This window comes from Ictidomys tridecemlineatus, chromosome 15 (assembly GCF_052094955.1).
Source record: "Ictidomys tridecemlineatus isolate mIctTri1 chromosome 15, mIctTri1.hap1, whole genome shotgun sequence".
NCBI classification, from domain to species: Eukaryota; Metazoa; Chordata; class Mammalia; order Rodentia; family Sciuridae; genus Ictidomys; species Ictidomys tridecemlineatus.
Genome location: NC_135491.1, coordinates 5,761,681 through 5,782,343, shown reverse-complemented (window position 1 = coordinate 5,782,343; position 20,663 = coordinate 5,761,681). Strand labels below are relative to the sequence as shown.

Sequence of the window (20,663 nt, the reverse complement as noted above, 5' to 3'; positions counted from 1 at the left end):
GGAGCTTTTTTTTCAAAATTGCCTCTTTATCTTTGGAGTTCATTCTTCTTCCTGCACTGTGCCTTGAGAGTGATTTTCTCGTCTTTATTCTGCTTGGACTTCATTGAAATTCTTGGATCTGTAAGACAGTGTCTTTTGCTAACTTTGGTATATTTAGGGTCATTTTTATTTATTTATTTTTGCAAAGACTTCTCTGTCTCATTTGCTTTTTCTGCTCTGAAATCCCACGACTTCTAGGGTGGACTGACTTGGATTGTTCCACAGCGTCCCGGGGGGCCTAGTCATTTTTCTTTAATGTTTTTTTTTTCCTTCATCTTTCCGGTTGGGACATTTCTACTGATCTATCTTCAAGTTCACTGAGGTCATTTCCCACCTCTGAAGCCCATATATCCATTTGATGAAATCTCAACTGTTCATGTCTAGAATTGTTGGTTACTTCTCTTTTTATAGTTCCTCTTTTCTACTAGAGTACCCACACTCTTTATTTGCCAGGCCAGACCAGCTGAACCCTGGACACAGCCAGTGAACAAGGACACAGAGACAAAGTGGTTCTAAAGCGGGGGATCAGGTGACTCCACTCAGGATGAAGGGAAGTCCCAGGCTGAGCAGCAATTTTATTTTTAAATAGGAGGAATGAACAACGGTACGGTGTCCTAAGGAACCCAGAACTAGATAAATGAACAAGCGGGCATGTTCTCAGGAGCATAGAACCAGAGATGTGATAAAAGCGGCCGTGAGTGCTGAGCTGCTCGATTTTATTATTTTAGCGAGCAGTTCTCTGTGCCAGCAAGCTGGAACTCTAGATAGAATTAAAAGGGAATGAGCACAGCATTTTGCAAACAACCGAGGGGAGCGATCTGTGCTTCCTCGTCTCTCAGTCAGCCTGGGAGAAAACATCCTAATTTCAGGATATTCTGATTCCGAAGGTCAGCAGTTTTTCTGGTCAAGATGTCCAGAGTGACCTCTAAGCAGGCCATGGGCCTCCAGTTTGTTTATCACGAATACCTTTTCCTTGAAGTCTTCGAACACATTTGTATCAGGTGATTTAACATCCTTGTGTGGTACAATATCCATGTCACCCCAGGGTTTTTGTATCGCTCCTTTTTTCTTGGGCGTGGCCTGTACATCTCTGTTACTTCCCATGTCTAGAGGTTTTCACACACAGACTGGAGATCGTAAGTGACATTGAGAATCTGCATTGTGTTATGTTCCTTTGAAAAGTGACTTTTGGGCTGGGGATGTGGCTCAAGTGGTAGCGCGCTTGCCTGGCATGCGTGTGGACCGGGTTCCATCCTCAGCACCACATACCAACAAAGATGTTGTGTCCGCCAAGAACTAAAAAATAAAGATTAAAAAATTCTCTCTCTCTCTCTCTCTCTCTCTTAAAAAAAAAAAAGAAAAAGAAAAGTGGCTTTTGTTTTGGCAGACAATTAAGTTGGCTGGACTGAAACCCCAAAGTCTGTGTCACCTCTGTGGACGATGGCTGAAATCTGTGCTCTAAAATTTCTAATTTCAACTGTTCCTTTTCCACTAGGCATCTAGGTGTCTCCCCCAGACATGCATAATTTAGTCAGGAAAAGGTTTGGATGGGCTTTGTTTGCAGATTTTGGCGTTTACCCCATGGGTGGCTTCCTTCCCCAGTTCTCTGCCTCCTACTATCTTTATGGCCAATTTCCTTGCTCTTATCTCTGTCGTCTCATAACACACATCAGCTGGGCAGGTAGAGTTTTTCTTCTTTTCTGGTACTGGGGATTGAATTCAAGGGTACTAAACCACTGAGCCACATCCCAGCCCTATTTTGTATTTTATTTAGAGACAGGGTCTCACTGAGTTGCTCAGCACCTCACTTGTGCTAAGGCTGGCTTTGAACTCGGGATCCTCCTGCCTCAGCCTCCCAAGCTTCTGGGATTAAAGGTGTGCCCCACTGCATCTGGGAACTGTAGGGTCAGTATAGTGAGCACACACAAAAGATGCAAACTAAAAACCCTCCTCTAGTTGATGCCTAATTTTGATTACTCTCCAGTGTTTTCCATCAGTAGATTGATCTTTGATATTGTTGTCTAGTGTTTGTAATTTTTTGACTGTAGAACTATTTGAAAAAGCTGCACTAATATTACCAAAAATCAGAACCGCTCCTTTTGACTTTCCCCCATAACATGTCATCTTCTAAAGCGGTTCATCACGGATTTACTTATTTTAGGTGTTACGCCTGACATACTTTCCTAGGCTACGAGTTCTGTGAAGGCTTGCCTTGCTACGTTACTCATCTCCCGTACCTAGAAGAATATCATTGTGATATAATCGGCCCTCGATAAAAAATTATTATTATTTTGGCACCCGGCATTGAACCCAGAGGCACTCAACCACTGAGCCACATCCCACCCCTTTTTTTTTTTGTGCTTTATTTAGAGACAGGGTCTCCCTGAGTTGCTTAGGGCCTTGCTGAGGTGAGCTTTGAACTCGTGATCCTCCTGCCTCAGCCTTCTGAGCCACCGGGATTACAGGCGTGTGTCCCTACTCCCAGCCAAGAAAAAGTGACTGAATGGAGGAATGGATGATTGGGGTCTTCCAGGGGACTGTGGGCTCTAGTGAGAAGCAGCCTCTGGCTCTGACATGTGATGATTCCTCTTCTAGAAAGATGAGTGCTTCCAAGTGCCTGCCTGAGCAGATGGGGTACCTCCGCCAGCTGACCACAGCAGTGCTGTCCGTGTCCTTCGCCATGGGTGTGCTGGGCAACGGGCTGGTGCTGTGGATGACCACCTTCCGAATGACCCGGACCGTCACCACCATCTGGTTCTTCAACCTGGCCCTTGCTGATTTCTTGGGCTTGCTGTTCCTGCCCATCGCCATCCACAATGTTGCCTTCGGCCAGTGGCCCCTGGACGATGTGGTCTGCAAACTCTACATGGCCTTTCTGGCCCTGAACCTCTTCGCCAGCATCTACTTCCTGGTCCTTATCTCTGTGGACCGCTGCCTCTCTGTTCTCTACCCTGTCTGGGCCCGGAACCACCGCACCGCCCGACGGGCCGGTTGGCTGGCCCTGGGTGTGTGGCTCCTGGCCGCCACCGCGTGCTCTCCCTACCTGAAATTCCGGGCCACTGGAACAGTGAATGGATGTGACTACTGCTACTTCAAGTTCAACCTACAGAACGAGGGCACCCGGAATGAGGAGCCATGGAAGGGACAGATGGCCGTGGCCATCGCTCACTTCCTGCTGGGCTTCCTGGTGCCCTTGGTGATCATTGGCACCTGTGCCCACCTCATCCAGGCCAAGCTCCGGCAGGTAGGCCTGGTCCATAGCAGCAGGCCAAAGAGAATGCTGCTGGTGCTGGTGACTGCCTTCTTCCTCTTCTGGTTCCCGTTCAACATGGCGCTCCTGGTCCAGTCAGGGCTACTGATGCTGCAAAACCAATCCCTCTGGCCTAAGATGATGCTGGTCCTGTGGGCTGCCTTCTCCCTGGGCTGCCTCAACAGCTGCCTCAACCCCTTTCTCTATGTCTTTATTGGCAGAGATTTCCAAGAAAAGTTTTTTCAGTCTTTGCCTTCTGCCCTGGCCAGAGCGTTTGGCGATGAGGGATTCATCAATCATCCTGTCCCAGAGATGAAGTCCCCAGAGGACAATGGGAGCCTCCCAGCAGCAGCTGGGAATCTCCCTCCATAGCTTGCAAACCCTAACATAGGCGGGCTTCCAAGGATCTGCCTCTTCTTTAGGAAGTCTCCCCAGCAGTCCCTCACCTAGGGGACAGCTAGGTATTCCCCACCATTCCTTTAATTTTTTTTTTTTTTAGATGTAGATGGATTCACGATCTTTATTTGTTTATTTTTGTGTGGTGCTGGGGATGGAACCCAGGGCCTCACATATGCAGGGCAAGCACTCTACCGCTGAGCTACAACCTCAGCCCTCATTCCCTTTCTTTACAACAGTTTTATTTGCTTTAAGCTGGACATGTGGTTGACCAGAAAGAAAGAAAGAAAGAAAGAAAGAAAGAAGGAGGAAATACAGACAGACAAAGAAAAAGAAAGAAAGAAAGAAAGAAAGAAAGAAAGAAAGAAAGAAAGAAAGAAAGAAAGAAAGAAAGAAAGGACTACATTTTCCAGTAACTGTAGCAAGTAGAGGCATCCATGGGACTCCTTTCTGGCCAGTAGGATGGAGTGGACATCATCAGTGTGACTTCCTTGAAGTGCCCTTAAATGAAAGGGGCTTGCCCCTTACTTTCTCCATGTGACTAGACAGTGAACGGATCAGTTAGCTTTTACTGTGGAACAAACACTCCCCAAATCGAGAAGCTTAGAATCACAACCTTTTATGATTTCTGTGGTTAAGAAATTTAGACTGGGCTCAGTTGAGCAGTTTTCTTGTCTTAGTTGGACCCCCTCATGCACCTGTGGACCTGCTAAATGATTCTGGGAGGGGTGGCTGGTCAACTGGGATAATGGGATTGGCCAAGCCATATAGTTCCTATTGTCCTGAAGTGTGACTTTTTTTTTTTTAATGTGGCATTTATGTGGAGAGGTTTTGTTTTGCTTTTGTTTGATTTTTAGGGGGTACTGGGGATTAAACCCAGGGTCCTGTGCTGCTAGGCAAGTGCTCTACCACTGAGCCACGTCCCCAGCCCACGAGGAGGGTTTTAAGAGTGAGAAAAGCAGGGCTGGGGATGTGGCTCAAGCGGTAGGGCGCTGGCCTGGCATGCGTGTGGCCTGGGTTCAATCCTCAGCACCACATACAAACAAAGATGTTGTGTCCACCAAAACTAGAAAATAAATATTGAAAAATTCTCCCTCCCCCCCAACTCTCTCTTTAAAAAAAAAAATTAAAAAAAAAGAGTGAGAAAAGTAGGAGATAAAGCTTGGAACTTTGCACAGGTGACCATCATTCCTACTGGTCAAAACAAGTCACACGCCAGCCTAGATCACGCGAGAGGTTCCACCTCTCAATTGGAAAATCCGCAAAGCGACATTGCAAAAGGCCATGGATTCTGAGCAGCATGCGGAACTGGGGCCATTTTTTTTTTTACAATCTGCACAGCAACCACTGTGGCAAGCCACATGGGAAGCTATGTGTCCCCAAGGAAAACCCCTGCCAGCCCTGGATGTTCACACCTGGGCCATGAAGAGAGAGCTCATATTCCAGTTTCCTGGAGCCACTGTCACCTGGTGTCTGTGCTGCAGCAGCTGAATGGACCTGTACCTGTTGGGCCACCAACCTCTGGAACTGTGTGAAGGGAGGTAGTAAGTTTTCATACTGCCAAAGCCACTTAGAGTCAGACTCGCTCATACTGGAAACCCAGAGCGGCCCTTGCTGATACATGCCATAAATGCTTCTCTCCAGGGATAGAAATGCTAGTGGTTCCTAGTCGTGGGGCACCATTCCCTTAGTTCTAGGGAGAGGAAAAACAAACAAACAGAAAACCATCCAAACCAGACACCATCACACTACCTGTCCCAATTCTTAATGGCATCTCTGGCCCAGCTCTGACGTGTTCTGAAACTCTGCCACTCAGAGCCTTAGTTTACCAACTCTGTAAAATGGGACCAAATGCTTCCATATTCATGGGTGAGGATAGGACTAAATGACCCGGTACCCCGGTGACGGGAAGGATGGAGGCACCTTGAAAAACACTAACTGCAGGAAGTGGCTTATTAAAAACAAACCAAAACTTTAAAGCAGTGTAGGCACATGGCAAAAAAGAAACTCTCACTCCTACTCCTCATCCTCCATGCCTACTTTTCCTCCCTGGAGATGACATCACCTTCTTGCATATCCTTCCAGATAGCCTACCCATGCACAATTATTTTTAACACAAACAGAACATGCCAAGTACATTATCCCACACCATGTGTGTTCTATTAAGAGTCTAGGGACTAGGGATGTGGCTCAGTGGTAGAGTGCTTGCCTGACGTGCAGGAAACCCTGATTCCAACCCCTTGCATTGCAAACAAACAAACAAGAGTGTGTCTAAGAGACAGCTGCTTATAAAGGTCTGTGAGGCTGCCACATGGTTTCTCAGTGGTGGGGCCAAGTGTTCTCTTATGTAGATATACTACTGTGCCTAAAGGTATTTCACCCAACCCCTACTGATGGTGTCTAGATTGCTTTGAGCTTGCTACAATGTATCTTTGAAACTTCGAAAATTATTCCATCTAACACAAATTCTGGAGAACATTAAAAAAAAAAAAAAGAACTGGGAGAATTAATTGATTGATCACCAAGTGAAAAACCATGTGAGTGAGACTTAGCCAGGTCACAGAATAAAACACTACTCTAGGGTTCATATCCCTCCTCCTCCTCTTCCTCCTCCTCCTCCTCCTCCTCTTCCTCCTCCTCCCAATCACTCCTCCAACTCTAAAGGTGACCTCTGTCCCAAACTTTTTTGTAAACACTTGTCTTTTATGGACTGAGGTTGCAGTAGAGTGCTCGCCTAGCATGTGCAAGGTGCTGGGTTCAATCCTCAGCACCACATAAAAATAAATAAATAAAATAAAGGTATTGTGTCCATCTACAACTAAAAAAAATTTTTTTTTAAAAACAAAAGATTTCATTTGAAAAAATTCTAAGGTATGATTACCAGAACAGTACTGGTTACCATTCAGTTACCTGGTTACTGTAAAGTTCCCAGATGTTAATATTTTCCACCCCACAGATGTTCCCATGTTCCCTCTCTCTTCCTGCTTCCTTTCCACACACCTGCATGTGTAGCAAGCCAAGACAGAGACACAGGAAAGGGAGCCCTGACAAGGTGCTGTCCCTAAGGGGCCGTGTTTACAGGCAGCTCCAGAAAATTTTGAAACTTTGGAAAGTAGGTGCAAATAGGACATTATATGTCACTTATAAATTCTTCAGCCTGTGCCACCAAGAACAAGGGCATTTTCCCTGCACAACCATAACTTCATTCTTCTCCTTAAGAACTTTAACATGATATGATCTAACAAAAGTCCATATTCAAATTTCCTAACTGTCCCAGTTATGAGCTTTAGAGCATTAAAACAAAAAATCAAGATTCTACAATGGTATTCCTTCCCCACCCCAAACTGGTTGATTTAGGTCATAAGCACAGCCTAGAATGATCCTGCAGAGTAGAAGTAACACAGGCCACATTGGAAATTAAAAATCCAATAGGAGGAAGGACCCCAAATTCCCACTCCCACTTGGACATAGTTGCAAAACACCTTTATCAGTACCTCCTGTGTTCAACCATAATTAAAATTCAAGTTCCGCCTGATTTAGAAACACTGTCCACCCAAACTGGCCAAGGGAGGACCGAGGCAGTGCCTAGAGGACAATCTGTAGCTCTAAATTTTAATAGGGGGAAAGCAAAAGTCCAAAAGGAAATTAGTAAAGCAAACCATTCCAGAGAGTCGAAAAAGAACAATAAAATGAATGCACCAAAAGTTGGGTGTGGGCAAGGATAAGAAGATGGTTCTTGGAGGGAAATTGTTATTCTTTTTCTCTCTCTCTCTCTCTCTCTCTCTCTCTCTCTCTCTCTCTCTCTCTCTCTCTCTCTCTCTCTCTCTCTCTCTCTAGCAATAATATCCCTTAACATTTATGTACTTTTCTGAGTCTCAAAAGTCTTAGTCCACACTAAGACATGGTCATTTATTGTTGGGGACACCAGGCAAGCTGCTCCCGCCCTCCACGCCTTGGTTTCCACCCGTGGGGCCCCTGGCAAAGGGTCGCCGCGGGGAGTGCTCCTGTTCGTGTGGGTGAGGCGCCCAGGTGGCTGCCGGCACCGAGGAGGCGCCGCGAGTCTGCGACGATCAGCGGTGACACCTGTTAGAAGGAGCTCCTCGGCGGGGAACTGCAGGGTCAGAGGGCGTGTTCCGTGTCGCCAGACACCGCCACTCGGCGCCGCTCGGCAAAGCTGTTTCCACGGCTGGCTTCGCCAACGCAACCGCGAGTCAGACTCTGCTCCTCGCCTTCTCCGGGGAAAGTGGATCCCGGGGAGGTTTTTAATTTGCATTGATTTTCTAATGAGTGCGGCGACGTTCTCCCAAGTCGACGGTGGCTTTCAGGGCCCGCTGCGGGACTCTCCTTGCGGGGGCGGTGGTCTCTGGTGGCCGGGGAGCTGGCGGCGTGGCCAGGCGGGGCTGCGCTCCGGAGCGCTCCTGGGCAAGGTCCCGCGGGGCTGGCCTTTCCCTGGACCCCTCCGGGAGCCCCGGGTTTCTCCTCCAGTCGGGACTGAAACTCCTCATCGCCTCAGACTGCTGTGACAACGGGAGGCCAGTCGCTCCTCCATCCATCACGACCTCCAGAGTGCCAGATCCTGTCCAGGGATTTATAAACCTGTGAGCCCCCGACATCAGCCTCTCAACCCATGGGGACAGCCCTGCCTTGATGTCCTTCATACAGAATGGGAAACTCTAGGCTCAGCGAGGTAAAGTCACTCACGGAAGGTCGCACAGCACTTGACGGGGCTGACGGCCTCAACCCATTCAGTTTCGCTCATAGAGTACCCGACGGGTAAATGGCGCAGGAGGCAAAGATCGTGAATTGAAGAAATGACATTCCGGGGGGAGAGGCTGAGCTCCTGGGGAAGGGGCTGGAGTCCAGGGGGCGGGGCTAACGCTCCAGGAGGAGGGGCTGATGTCCCAGTGGGAGGGCTCACATCCCACAGGGGGGGCCTGAATGTGAGTTTTGGGGCGGGGTCGGCATTCCGGCCCGGGGTACTTTCCATTCTGCGGAGCCTGCAGCCTTCACCTGCTGGCGAGCCCTGATCGCGCACGTGTTGGCCCCGCACATAGTTGGTGCCAATCCCTCCCAGGGTGGAGACTGCAGGGTGAAGCCTCTACGCTGGCGGAGCGCGCAGCTAGGGGAAGGCAGTCCTAACCCCAAGATCCCAGGCAGGAGAGAGGTTCGCCTCCCAGGCAGCAGGGAGGTAATTATGCGATCTTAATCACTACCTCTGCAACGCGGGAGGGGAGGCGTCGCCCCCAATCTGGCCTGGTTTGAGATGTTCCCAGCCTTAGGAGACAGTCTGTCATCAAATGTCGGAAAATAGCTGTCATGAGACTCCTCACCTCGTCACGTCCCCAGCCCCGCGCAGGAGCCCTCCCCGCGCGTACACCGTCGGTCTGAGCGCCCCGGGCCTTTTACTCCTCGCAGCTGCTCTGCGAGGTAGGAGCCTAATTCGTGCACGGTGCCCCACCCCCCTCCCCAGGACGCGCTGCCAGGGTCGGGATTCGAACTCAAGACCGTGGGAGTCCGGCGTCCACCCGCTTCCGCAGCACTGCCAGATGCCCCGTGGGCTCCGGGTGCCCACTCTTGTTGGTGTGGAATAAAATAAGGAGACGATGTGACCACCTTCTAACTGTGGAGATGGGCACCAACCACCAGGGAGGTGCTCAGGCTGTAGCAGAGGGCTTGCCACCCCCGCGCCGGCGTGGGGCTCCAGGGGGGAGCTGGATCCCAGGCTGAGGGACTGGGGAATTTGCCAGGGGTGCTGGGGGCCATGAGAGGTCTGTAAGCAGGGAGGGCAGAGGGTAGAAAGATCCCTGGTGGGGGGTGGCCAGAGGCCAGGAGGAGGCTGCTTCCAGGGTCCAGGGGTAGAGGAGGTGGCCTGAGCCGGGAGGGCCACTGAGCTGGAGAAGGTGATGGGGCAGACACTGCGGGAGGGCAGTGGCACAGATCCAGGACACTCCTCCTCCTGCCTGGCTTTACCTCCTCCTCCACATCTCCCGCAGTTTGAGGTCCACAGGAGCCACCCCCTTCCCCTCTTCTTGGTGCTCCTTCCTCTTTCCCAGTACCTGTCCTACCCACTGCCACCACCGCCTAGCCACTCCCTCCAGGTCCCCCCTTTAGCCATCTTGGGTGTAGACCCCCTTTATCTGCAGTCTGCCCCCAACTCCCCACCCCCTTCTCCTTCCAAAGGCAAACTCAACAATGAAGTGACTGTGTGATCTTCCGAGTGTCTCCATTTGCTGGTCTATAAAATGGGTGTATTGGGGGCTGAGGATGTGGCTCAAGCGGTAGCGCGCTCGCCTGGCATGCATGCGGCCCGGGTTGGATCCTCAGCACCACATACCAACAAAGATGTTGGGTCTGCCAAAAACTAGAAAATAAATATTTAAAAAATTCTCTCTCTCTCTCTCTCTTCTCTCTCTCTCACTCTCTCTTTTAAAAAAAATGGGTGTATTGGTTCCTTCTTGCTGCTGTAACAAAGTATCCAAATTTGGGGGCTTCAAGCAACACAAATTATTTTACAGGTCCTAAAAAGTTCTCTGGGCTCTTGAGGAGAGTCAGCTGCCTTTCCGAGCCTGGCGAGGGGCCCACGTTCCCCATGGCCTCTTTACATCTGTCCCTGGCCCCCACTCTTTCACCTTCCTCTTCCCCACAAGGACCTCTGTGGCCACATCAGGCCCACCTGGACCACCCGATGCGGTCTCCCTGTTGTCAGAGGACGAGAGCAGCAGCCTTAGTGCCACTGTGGCCTTGGCTTCCCTTCGCTGAGTCATGGTACACATTCCTGGGTCCCAGGGGTTAGAACCGGCACCTCCTGGGGGCCCTCCATCTGCCACCTCAGTGGGCACAGGGATCCTGGCTCACCTCATTCAACAGTCTTTTTTTTTTTTTTTAAGAGAGAGTGAGAGGGGGGGGGACACAGAGAGAGAATTTTAATATTTATTGATTTTTTTCTTAGTTCTTGGGGGACACAACATCTTTGTTGGTATGTGGTGCTGGGATCGAACCGGGCCGCACGCATGCCAGGCGAGCGCACTACCGCTTGAGCCACATCCCCAGCCCCTCATTCAACAGTCTTTATGAAGCGTCAAGCGCTCTCAGGTACAGAGTGGAAGGAACCCCTGCTGTCCCTGCTCTGATGGCGATTCAAAGTGAGAGCACGGGGTGGGGGACACAAATGATTGGCAGGAGGCCCAAGTTAAAGACAATGGCTGGTCATGAGCAACAGGAAGGGGGATTAGGGGAGAGCAAGGGAAGAGAGGCTACTGCCCCCTCCCATGGCCTGGGGACTTTTTTGGGACCAGGACACGCTGAGCAGACCTGAAGACCCCACAAGAGGCACCCAGGAGGCTGCGGGCGGAAGGGTGCTTCGGGCAGCTGGCCCTGCAGGGTCCAGGCCTAGAGGTGCCCGGTGCAGATAGGGACAGTGGGGCGGATGGAGTATGGTCATCCTTCATCACAAGTTGACGGACCCCTGGTTCTCCAGCCGAGGAGCGTGCATGGGGCGGGGGTCACACCAGAGGCCAGAGCGAGGGGAGGGTCAGCAGGTGGGAGGTCGGGCTGTGGGCCTGCAGCCCCGCAGGCTCTTCCCTGGAGAACTGGCCGAGGTTTTGCTGTTTCCCCCCTGATTTTAGCCCCCCCCCCCCAGGCCGTCTCTAGACCATCAGCTGTCCATGTAAATTTGTGCCCAAGCCGCCTGACGGGACGATTCTGGGGATGTGAATCAGCCTTTGGGGGGCTCCCGGGCTGTTCAGGAAACACACTGGGCAGAGACGGTTCCAGTGGAGGGGGGTCAAGGGAGTGAGAGGGCGGAAAGGAGGCTCCAGGCAGGACTCTGCTTCTTCCTGGAGCAGGGGACATGCGAATGGGGCATGGTTAGCGAGTGGGCGTCTGCAGGGTGGACACAGGACTGTTGGTTCACTCATCCTTTCCCAACATGCCCTGTGGCCTCGTGGGGTTTGGTGGCTCAAGGAGTTCTCTGGTTTCATCAGGATGACATGATGCAGCCACAGTCGGTGGCCCTAGATCCCTTCCTCGGTCCTTTTACTTCCTGGCCGGCTCAGTTCCTTGTGCTTGCTCTGTGCCTCAATCTCCCCCTGGTAAGATGCAGGCCAGCCATAGTAACGTCCTCACGGGGATCTTGGAAGAAATTAAAATGATGTAAAGGACATCGCACACTGTCCTGTTCTCAGTGGACACTTAGTCCTTGCCCTTGGCATAGCACCAACCCACTCTGAGACATGATGCATACAAGGACAGTGGTACCTGACCCAGTCTGATGGGGTGAGTGATGGCCAGATAAGGGTTTCCAGGGAAAGTGGTACCCAATTGGGTTTTGAAGGATGCATAGGAGTTTGCTTCTTCAGCAAAGGGATGAGTAACAGCAGGGACAGTGCTGTTTGTGCCTGTGTGTGTGAGAGGTGTGGCTTATTCTAGGAACTGCAGAGCAGAGGGAAGTGGGGAGCTGGGAGGCAGATGGTGGGTGGGCCTACAACAGGCAGGGCTGCAGGCCGGAGGAGGGGCCGAAACCACCCTGGGATACACAGAGGGGAAACCGAGGCCCAGGCTCAGCCCCACTCAGTGGCCTCTCTGATTCCCAGCCAGGCCCCGGCTCCCACTTCCTCTTCCCTCGCTGTGAGCTGCCCACAGGTTCCACTTCCAATCCTCTGGGGAGACCACGTTACTAGCTCCTGCTCAGACACTCGGAAGACACCTACCCTCCACCTGCCAGAGGAGGACACCACGGAGCAGAGGGGATACAGTGAGGCCTGCAGACAGAGCTGGCCTTGCAGGCAGATCCCCGAGGTGACACCCAGGCCTCAGGGTCCCACGGTGTCGGCTTTGCAGTGGGATTTCGAATCCCTCTTTCTGGGCTTTGGTTTCTCCACCTGGAGGAGGAGCTGCTCAGAGAAGCCACCTGGCAGGTAGGGCGCTGAGATTTGGAGATGCAGAGTCCAGGAGGTCGGAGGACAGAAGGGTTGAAGGGCAGAAGCTGGCTCCGGAAGCCTGTAGGCCTGATGCTGAGGGAGGCCAGAAGAGGAGGCAGTGGGGAACAGGGACAGCCTCCCAGGATTTCCACCCTGGGCTGAGGGGCTGGGACCTTGTCCAGGGGTGCTGGGGAGCACCGGAAGGGCTGCGATCAGGGGAGGGACAGGTCAGCTCTGGAGTATTCCAAGATGGGCTGGAGCAGGAGGCTGGAGGCAGGGAGGCTGGGGAGGAAAATGAGTTCTGAACGGGGTGGGTGCCGTGGGCAGAGCCAGGATGGGAGATGAGCAGGAGAGGATGATGCCTGGGCCTCTGGGTGGACAGTGGGGCTGACTGCAGGACCTGGGCGGTTCTGGGGACGGTGGCAGGTCACACTAATGTGGTGGCCTGTGGGTCCCCACAGCATCATCCAGCCCATGGAGGACCCTGCAGAGACTCCGCGGTTGGCTCCCCATGAGGCGCTGTGCCTGCCCTGGGCCTCCCTCATCCTCCTCTACTCCCTGGTGGCGCTCACCTCCTACTTGCTGGAGGTGACCAGCCACGGCCTGCTGATCAAGGCTGCGGGCCCCCTCCTGCCTTCCCCTTTGTCGGCTGCCTGGTTTGGCCACCAGGCCACCACCGATGCCATCTTCACAGTCCTCCTGCCGCTGACCCTCACCTGGACACGCTCCTGCTGGCCCCTGGGTGCTGCCTTCTGCCGTCTGGACCCCAGCCTGGCCTTCCTGACCTTCTACGCCAGCGGCCGCCTGCTGACCCGCTCGGCTGCTGACTGCCAGGCCGTCCTGCTGCAGCCCGCCTGGGCGCTGGCTCACCACACGGCTCGCCAGGTGGTTTTCTGGGCCGCTGGGTTCTGGCTCCTCCTGCTGGGCCTCGGTGGGTCAGCCCTGCGAGCCCCGAGGGACCAGGCAAGCCCCGCTGACCCCTACAACAGGACACCTGCCGGGGAGCTCCCCAGCCAGGGCCAGGGCTCCAGATCCTGGGGCCACGTGCTGGACCAGCTGGTGTTTGGGCTTGGGGTGCCCCTGGGGGTGCTGAGCACCTTCCACAGCCTCCTGCGGGCCAGGCTGTGGTTGGCGAGGCTCACAGGGCGGCCCCCACTGCTGGGCATGCCCTGGGCCACCAGGGCCATGCTGTTTCTCTGCTGGTTCCCCTTCCACCTGCTGCTTCTCCTGAGGCTCCTGGGGATGCAGGAGTCTGGACTGGACCTGGGGGACGTCTGGGTGCTTCTCAGACCCTTGGGGTTCACCCTGGTGATGGCCAGTGGCTGCCTCAACCCCCTGCTCTATGTGTGTGTGGCCCAGGCCCTCGGGCGACAGCTGTGTCAGTCCCTCTGGTCCTGCCCCAGCGGAGCATCTGGGGAGGAGCCTGGTGGGCTGAGCCCTCCTGCAGCGACCTGAGAGGCAATTCCTGGGGCATTAGGGACAGCTGGTGACTAGGGGAGAGGGCAGATTCCCGTCTCCTCCACCTCCAGGGAAGAAGGCAGGGCTGAGCTGAGAGGCTGTCCCACGTGGTGGGCAGAATGGGGAGGAGAGGGACAGAGACAGAGAGGGACAGAGACCCAGAGAGAGAGGGGCCAGAGAGGGAGGGACACAGAGACCCAGGGAGAGCAGCAGAGGGGGACAAGGTAGGCCAGGGGGAGGAAGAGGCACCCGGGGAGGAATCACACAGGCACAGGTAGCAGATGGGAGCTGAGGCAGGGAGGAGGTGACAGACGGGTCAGGCTGCTGGGTGGAGGCAGAGATAGGGCTGGTATCCAATGAGAAGTGTGGGAAGAGAGAGGGGCAGACAGACAGACAGATGACAGAGAGACAGAGACTGAGAGACGGCTCTGAGACAGGGAGAGGCTTGAGTCTGGATGAAAAGAAACACAGGCGTCACTTGAAACTGAGCAGGTGACTGAGGGTGACACCCATCCTGGTTATTCCAGGTAGAACAGAATAAGACCACACTGGGCCTGTGGGTTGTTGACCCCATAGTCTCACAAATCTTCAAGTCCACTCTTACCAACCAAGCTTTCTCTGCCGGGCCCTGGGAAACTACCTTTGTTTTCAAATTTCCAAATGTTTCCAAACTCAGTTAATTTTTGCGCCACATTCCGAGTCTTCCATGCAGCCACACAACTCTGACAGGTGCTCAACTCCAAGGGAGAACGGCTGTCGTTTTTTTCTCTTTTTAAATGCATCCGGGTATGCCTCTTGACCCTGGCTGCACCTTGGTATCTCCAGGGGAAGCTTTTAAAATAAAATCGATGCCGGGCCCATCCCCAGGCGTGGTGCGGTCCTAGGTGGAGCTGGGCTCGGGGAATTTCAAAAGCTCCCCGGGGATGCGCAGGGCAGCCGGCCCAGGGCCATCAATCTCCGCGTGTCTGTGGTTGCCCAAATGCAGCCTTGACAGCTCCCAGAACACTGAGAAATCTGAAGTGGTCAGCCCTGAAGCGCGGGTGAGGAGTGGCAAGAGGGAGAAGAGGCTCGGCTGGCGAGAGTTTAAAACCACAGTCCGCCCAGCGAGCGCGCGGAGGAGAGCGGGGCGGGGAGGGCGCGTGCGCAGGACAGGCTCCCTTCCCTCTGCGTGGGGAGCCCCGGGGGAAGCCTTCTGGGGGCGGGGACACTAAATTGAAGTGGGCAGGGTACAGCAGGCAGGGGGCACAGCCAGGGCAAAGGCGTGGGCGTGTGGCATTTTAAACCATCTTTGAGTTCTGTGTGACCATGTGTGAGTTCTAGGTAGAGCGGAGGGGCCGCCGGGGACGGGTGGGAGTTTTAAAAAGAAACCAGAACGAGCCGGTAGCCCCAGCCTCAGCGCCCGGCCAGGGGCTGGCGGAGGAGGAGGAACCCCAAGGGGGCCGTGAGCAGGGAGGGCAAGGTCAGCGCTGAGGACGGTCCCTCGGAGGACTGGAGGTGACGGGAGGCTGGGGCAGGTCCGGGGAGAGACAGCCCAAGCCCAAGCTGAGAGGAGCGGCAAGGACCTCCCAGGTCTGAGAATCGTGGTTTTGCGGAAATCAAAGTTCCTTTGCGGAGCGCGACCCTGGAGCGAAATTCTGCGGGAGAAAATAGTCCAACACCGCCACCTTCTGGTCCTTCGTCGTTTTGCAACCAAGGACTCATCAAATTAGGATGCTTTGGAGAATTACAGAGGGCTCTATTCCCAATTATGCTGAAATAATTGGCCTAAAGTATCTGTAATCCAATAAAACATTGATCTGGGCTAAAATCATACCATGACTGTGAATATGCTCGTAATTGGGATTTCCTAGTCCTTTCCCTAGGAAGTGATTTACAATCGCTATTCAGAAGTTAACTTTTCAGATACTGAATTGAAATTGTTTCTAACTAGATGAGATGTAAATGAACTTCAAGCAAAGGCTGGTGGTCCCCAAAGCACTCACTGAGGTTGGAGGCATGGAGTGTACAGCAATCCAGGTGGCTGCTAACAGGTTGCCTACCTGGGGTTCTGGACACTTTTATAAAAAGGGGCATGGATAGGGGTGTCCAAGGTTGAATAGGAGTTTGTTAAGAAAACAGAGGGTGTGTTCACACAATAAAATAATGATGAATAATATGGTAGTTAATTACAGACCCTTTGTTGTTCAGAACATCCATTTACAACTTTGATGTCAGTTCATCCTTGCTATGACCTTCCAGGACCCATCAGACTAAGATTTGTCTCTTTGTCTGACAGAAAGGGGAAGATGAGGTTTGAAGAGTCTGAGGTACAACACAGGCTGTTTTAGTGCTGGGTAATAAACTTGACATGTTTTCTCTGCTCTGTGCCTTTGGGCCTAGAGTGGGAATGTCCTTCCCCCTCTCCGAGTGCACCTGGGCCTCCAACTCATTCCCCAACCCAGCTCAAAAATTAGGCATCTGAGAACCTGGGGTTTCATTCCCCCACTCCCTCAGACCCGGGGTCCAGGCCCAGTGCCCTTCCACCAGACCCAGGGGTCCAGGCCCAGCCTCCTCAATCAGACCCGGGGTCCAGGCCCAGTGCCCTTCCACCAGACCCAGGGGTCCAGGCCCAGTGCCCTTCCACCAGACCCAGGGTCCAGGCCAGCCTCCTCCCTCAGATCGAGGGTCCAGGCCCAGCCTCCTCCCTCAGACCAGGGTCCAGGCCAGCCTCCTCCCTCAGACCAGGGTCCAGGCCCAGCCTCCTCCCTCAGACCAGGGTCCAGGCCAGCCTCCTCCCTCAGACCCAGGGTCCAGGCCCAGCCTCCTCCCTCAGACCCAGGGTCCAGGCCCAGCCTCCTCCCTCAGACCCAGGGTCCAGGCCCAGCCTCCTCCCTCAGACCCAGGGTCCAGGCCCAGCCTCCTCCCTCAGACCCAGGGTCCAGGCCCAGCCTCCTCCCTCAGACCAGGGTCCAGGCCCAGCCTCCTCCCTCAGACCCAGGGTCCAGGCCCAGCCTCCTCCCTCAGACCCAGGGTCCAGGCCCAGCCTCCTCCCTCAGATCGAGGGTCCAGGCCCAGCCTCCTCCCTCAGACCCAGGGTCCAGGCCCAGCCTCCTCCCTCAGTCCCAGGGTCCAGGCCCAGCCTCCTCCCTCAGACCAGGGTCCAGGCCCAGCCTCCTCCCTCAGACCCAGGGTCCAGGCCCAGCCTCCTCCCTCAGACCCAGGGTCCAGGCCCAGCCTCCTCCCTCAGACCCAGGGTCCAGGCCCAGCCTCCTCCCTCAGACCCAGGGTCCAGGCCCAGCCTCCTCCCTCAGTCCCAGGGTCCAGGCCCAGCCTCCTCCCTCAGATCAGGGTCCAGGCCAGCCTCCTCCCTCAGACCAGGGTCCAGGCCCAGCCTCCTCCCTCAGACCAGGGTCCAGGCCAGCCTCCTCCCTCAGACCCAGGGTCCAGGCCCAGCCTCCTCCCTCAGACCCAGGGTCCAGGCCCAGCCTCCTCCCTCAGACCCAGGGTCCAGGCCCAGCCTCCTCCCTCAGACCAGGGTCCAGGCCCAGCCTCCTCCCTCAGACCAGGGTCCAGGCCCAGCCTCCTCCCTCAGACCAGGGTCCAGGCCCACCCTCCTCCCTCAGATCGAGGGTCCAGGCCCAGCCCCCTCCCTCAGACCCAGGGTCCAGGCCCAGCCTCCTCCCTCAGACCCAGAGGGCTGGATTTCCACTAGCAGGCAGGCTGGCCCTGCTGTGGGAGAGCAGGAGCAGGGTCTGCTAATGCTGCATGTTTATTGGGTCTCAGAGGCCAGGGACATGGTGCAGATGGGCAGAAGCCAGGCTCCTGGACTGGGGAGCCTGTGTCTTCTCACTGCTGAACCTGAGGGAGGAAGAGATGCAGAGACAGAGACATGAAGAGAAAGAGACCGAGATGACCAAGCGGGAGTAGAGACAGCCTGGGCCCCCACCTGCATCCTCTTTCTGCTCACCTTGTTGAAGAAGTAGATGGAGGCGAGGATGGTGAACATAGCCATAGCCAGGGTCACATTCTAGGGAAGGAGGTCAGAGGTCAGGACCTTTCCCCTCACTGTCCTGGCCCCGCCCCTGGCCTTCCTCCCCGACCATCCTCACTTCCTGAAAGTTCATGGCCATGGGACCTTGGCTGCAGTTAGCTGCACCTCTCTCCCTTTCCCTGGCCTCTGAGCCAAAGAGGGGAGAAACCTCTGGAACCAAGAGGGGGTCGTCGGGGAGACCAGAATGGTGGCCATGGTGACCAGGGAAGTGCATTCTGGGTAGAGGGGACATTTCTACAGGGGATTGGGGGAGAGTGGGACACAGGTGTGAGATGTCACGGGGAGTCTCTGAATTGGGCATCGAGATGAATAAGATCCGAGAGCCCAGAACGCACACGCGTGGGAGAACAGGTAAGGTGGCCCAGGTGAAACTCGCTCCTCCAGCGTCCACCACACACAAGGGAGAGCCATGCAGTGGTGGTTGGGTTGGTCACCAGCTTGGGGTGGGATTAGAAGTTGTCAGGTGGAACTGTGGCAGTGACAGTGGCAGCAGCTTCCTGCCTCTGGACCTTAGGAACAATGATGTACCTTGGCTGTGACAGCCTGAGCCACTGGGCCCGCCTCCCACTCACTCTGTAGGCCCCTGCCACGATTTCTGTCCCTTTGCCCACACTGCCAGAAACAGGGAGCCACGAACAAGCCGTGGACCCTCCTGTAGAGGCTGCAGGCTGTGCACTCCCTCCTGAGATGCCCCTGTGCCCACACTGACCTACGCTCAGGTGCCTTGGGCTACTCATCCGAGTGTCTAGAAAAGGACACCAGTTTGAGGTGCACTATGTGCTGTCCCAGTGGGGGTGGGGGGAGGCCGTGCTCCACCTCTGATCCTCACTCCTAGCAGTGATGCCCCAGACAGGGACAGCGGGCAGGAAGTGGCGGCTGAGTGGAAGTGTGCACTCTGGCTCCTTCGTGGGGCAGTGATGGGAGGGGGCGTGTCACTTAAGACAGTCTTTTTGTGTGCTTTTAATATATAAAAAATAGGCTCTACCAGGTTGTTTGGAGGACTGAGGATTATAATATGCACGCAGGTGTGTCTGTACCTATCTACATCTACCAAAAAAGCCAGACTACATGGTCTGGATATTCAGGGTGCCTTCCTCATTATTTATGGCAGGTTTGCTCTCATTATCTGCAGTAGTTGCGCTGGGTACCTGGGAGCGTGGCATCAGTAAATACGATGATTTGCTTCTGGAAAATGTATAGACAATGCTGGGCACAGTGGTGCACGCCTGTAATCCCAGCAGCTGGGGAGGCTGAGGCAGGAGGATTGTGAGTTCAAAGCCAGCCTCAGCAACTTAGCAAGGCACTAAGCAACTCAGTGAGACCCTGTCTCTAAATAAAATACAAAATAGGACTGGGCATGTGGCTCAGTGGTTGAATGACCCTGAGTTCAGTCCCTGGTACAAAAAAAAAAAAAAAAAGTACAGACAGTTAGTTCCTAGTTTGACTTGTGAGTTTTCAACTTTACGATGATGCTGAAGCCATGTGCACTGGGTAAAAACTGTACTTGAACTCCCGAGTTTTGCTCTTTTCCTGGGCCAGGAGGGGGTGGGGAGATCCTCTCCCCCCACCCTGGGCAGCCACCACCCTGCGAGGGGCTGCCAGGCTGTGGGACTCAGTGAGTCAGGGGTGTTGAAGGCATATCTGACTTACGATGTTGGGATGGGTGCTCATTGTAAATTGAGGAGTATTTGTGTATATATTAGAGGAAATATTTATTTTATTATGTACTTTATTTATACATATTTTATTAATGAAGTGATGGATCTTTTTTCACAGATTTTCTGTATTTTAAAAAATTTAACAAGACCTATGACCAGGTTAGGATGACCCCAGACAGGGCTCTGGACTGGACAAAACAACTGTAAGGATTTGGAGAGAAATTGGGGGACATTTGGATAGAGAGTGGAGATCACATAAGAAGAAAGCACTCGTGTCATAGGAAGAGGAGACAGCTGGGCGTGGATATGCCTGTCTCCCAGCTATGGGGAGGCGGAGGCAGAAGGATGGAAAGTTCAAGGCCAGCACTGGCCACTACCCAGAAGCTGCCTCAAAATAAAATAAAAAGGGCTGGGGATGTAGCACAGTCGTAGAGTGCTTGCCTAACCAACCCGGAATCAACCCACAGTAACTCAAACCAACCAACAAACTGCCTAGGAGATACTCTTTGAAAACCCTTTTCTCTAAGTGCTGAATATATTTGAACTCATCTGATCCAATTTGTGAAATTATGGCACAGAGAAGTGGGATGACTTGCCCAAAGTCACCCAGTTTATATATAAATGGTGAAGCCAGGATTTGAACCAAATCTGTCCAATTATTGGACTTGTGGGTCCAAGTACTGGGCCCTGTTGGTTTTGATCAGCTGCAGGTGGAAGAAGTTAATCTCCAAGAAGTCCAGGAGGGCCTCGAAGAGTCTCAACATTTAGGAGCAAGGAAGGGAAGAACAGATTCAGAGTAGGGGAAGGAGAGGGAGGAGAGGAGAGGGGGACTCCCTCAGGCAATGACTCTGCCCGTGCCTCGGTTTCCTATCTGCGGATGGGGTGGTGGTAACGGTGGAGAGTACACGGGTTAA

At 53.8% G+C, this 20,663-nt stretch overlaps 2 protein-coding genes across 2 annotated transcripts; both read left to right on the top strand.

Annotated features, from left to right (window-relative positions):
* The first annotated feature begins 2,554 nt into the window (after window positions 1-2,554).
* Window positions 2,555-3,675, top strand: LOC101954977 (putative G-protein coupled receptor 32). Its single transcript, XM_005343036.2, is given in 2 exon segments — window positions 2,555-3,583; window positions 3,586-3,675. Coding segments are annotated over 2 exon segments (1,119 nt in total).
* Window positions 3,676-13,077: 9,402 nt separating this feature from the next.
* LOC106145450 (C3a anaphylatoxin chemotactic receptor) lies at window positions 13,078-14,058 on the top strand. Its single transcript, XM_013365864.3, has one exon. The coding sequence runs from the start codon at window positions 13,078-13,080 to the stop codon at window positions 14,056-14,058; it is 981 nt and encodes a 326-aa protein (XP_013221318.3).
* Window positions 14,059-20,663: the final 6,605 nt, after the last annotated feature.

Coding starts and splice junctions, on each gene's coding strand:
- LOC106145450 (XM_013365864.3), top strand. CDS start 13,078: ATGGAGGACCCTGCAGAGACTCCGCGGTTGGCTCCCCATGAGGCGCTG.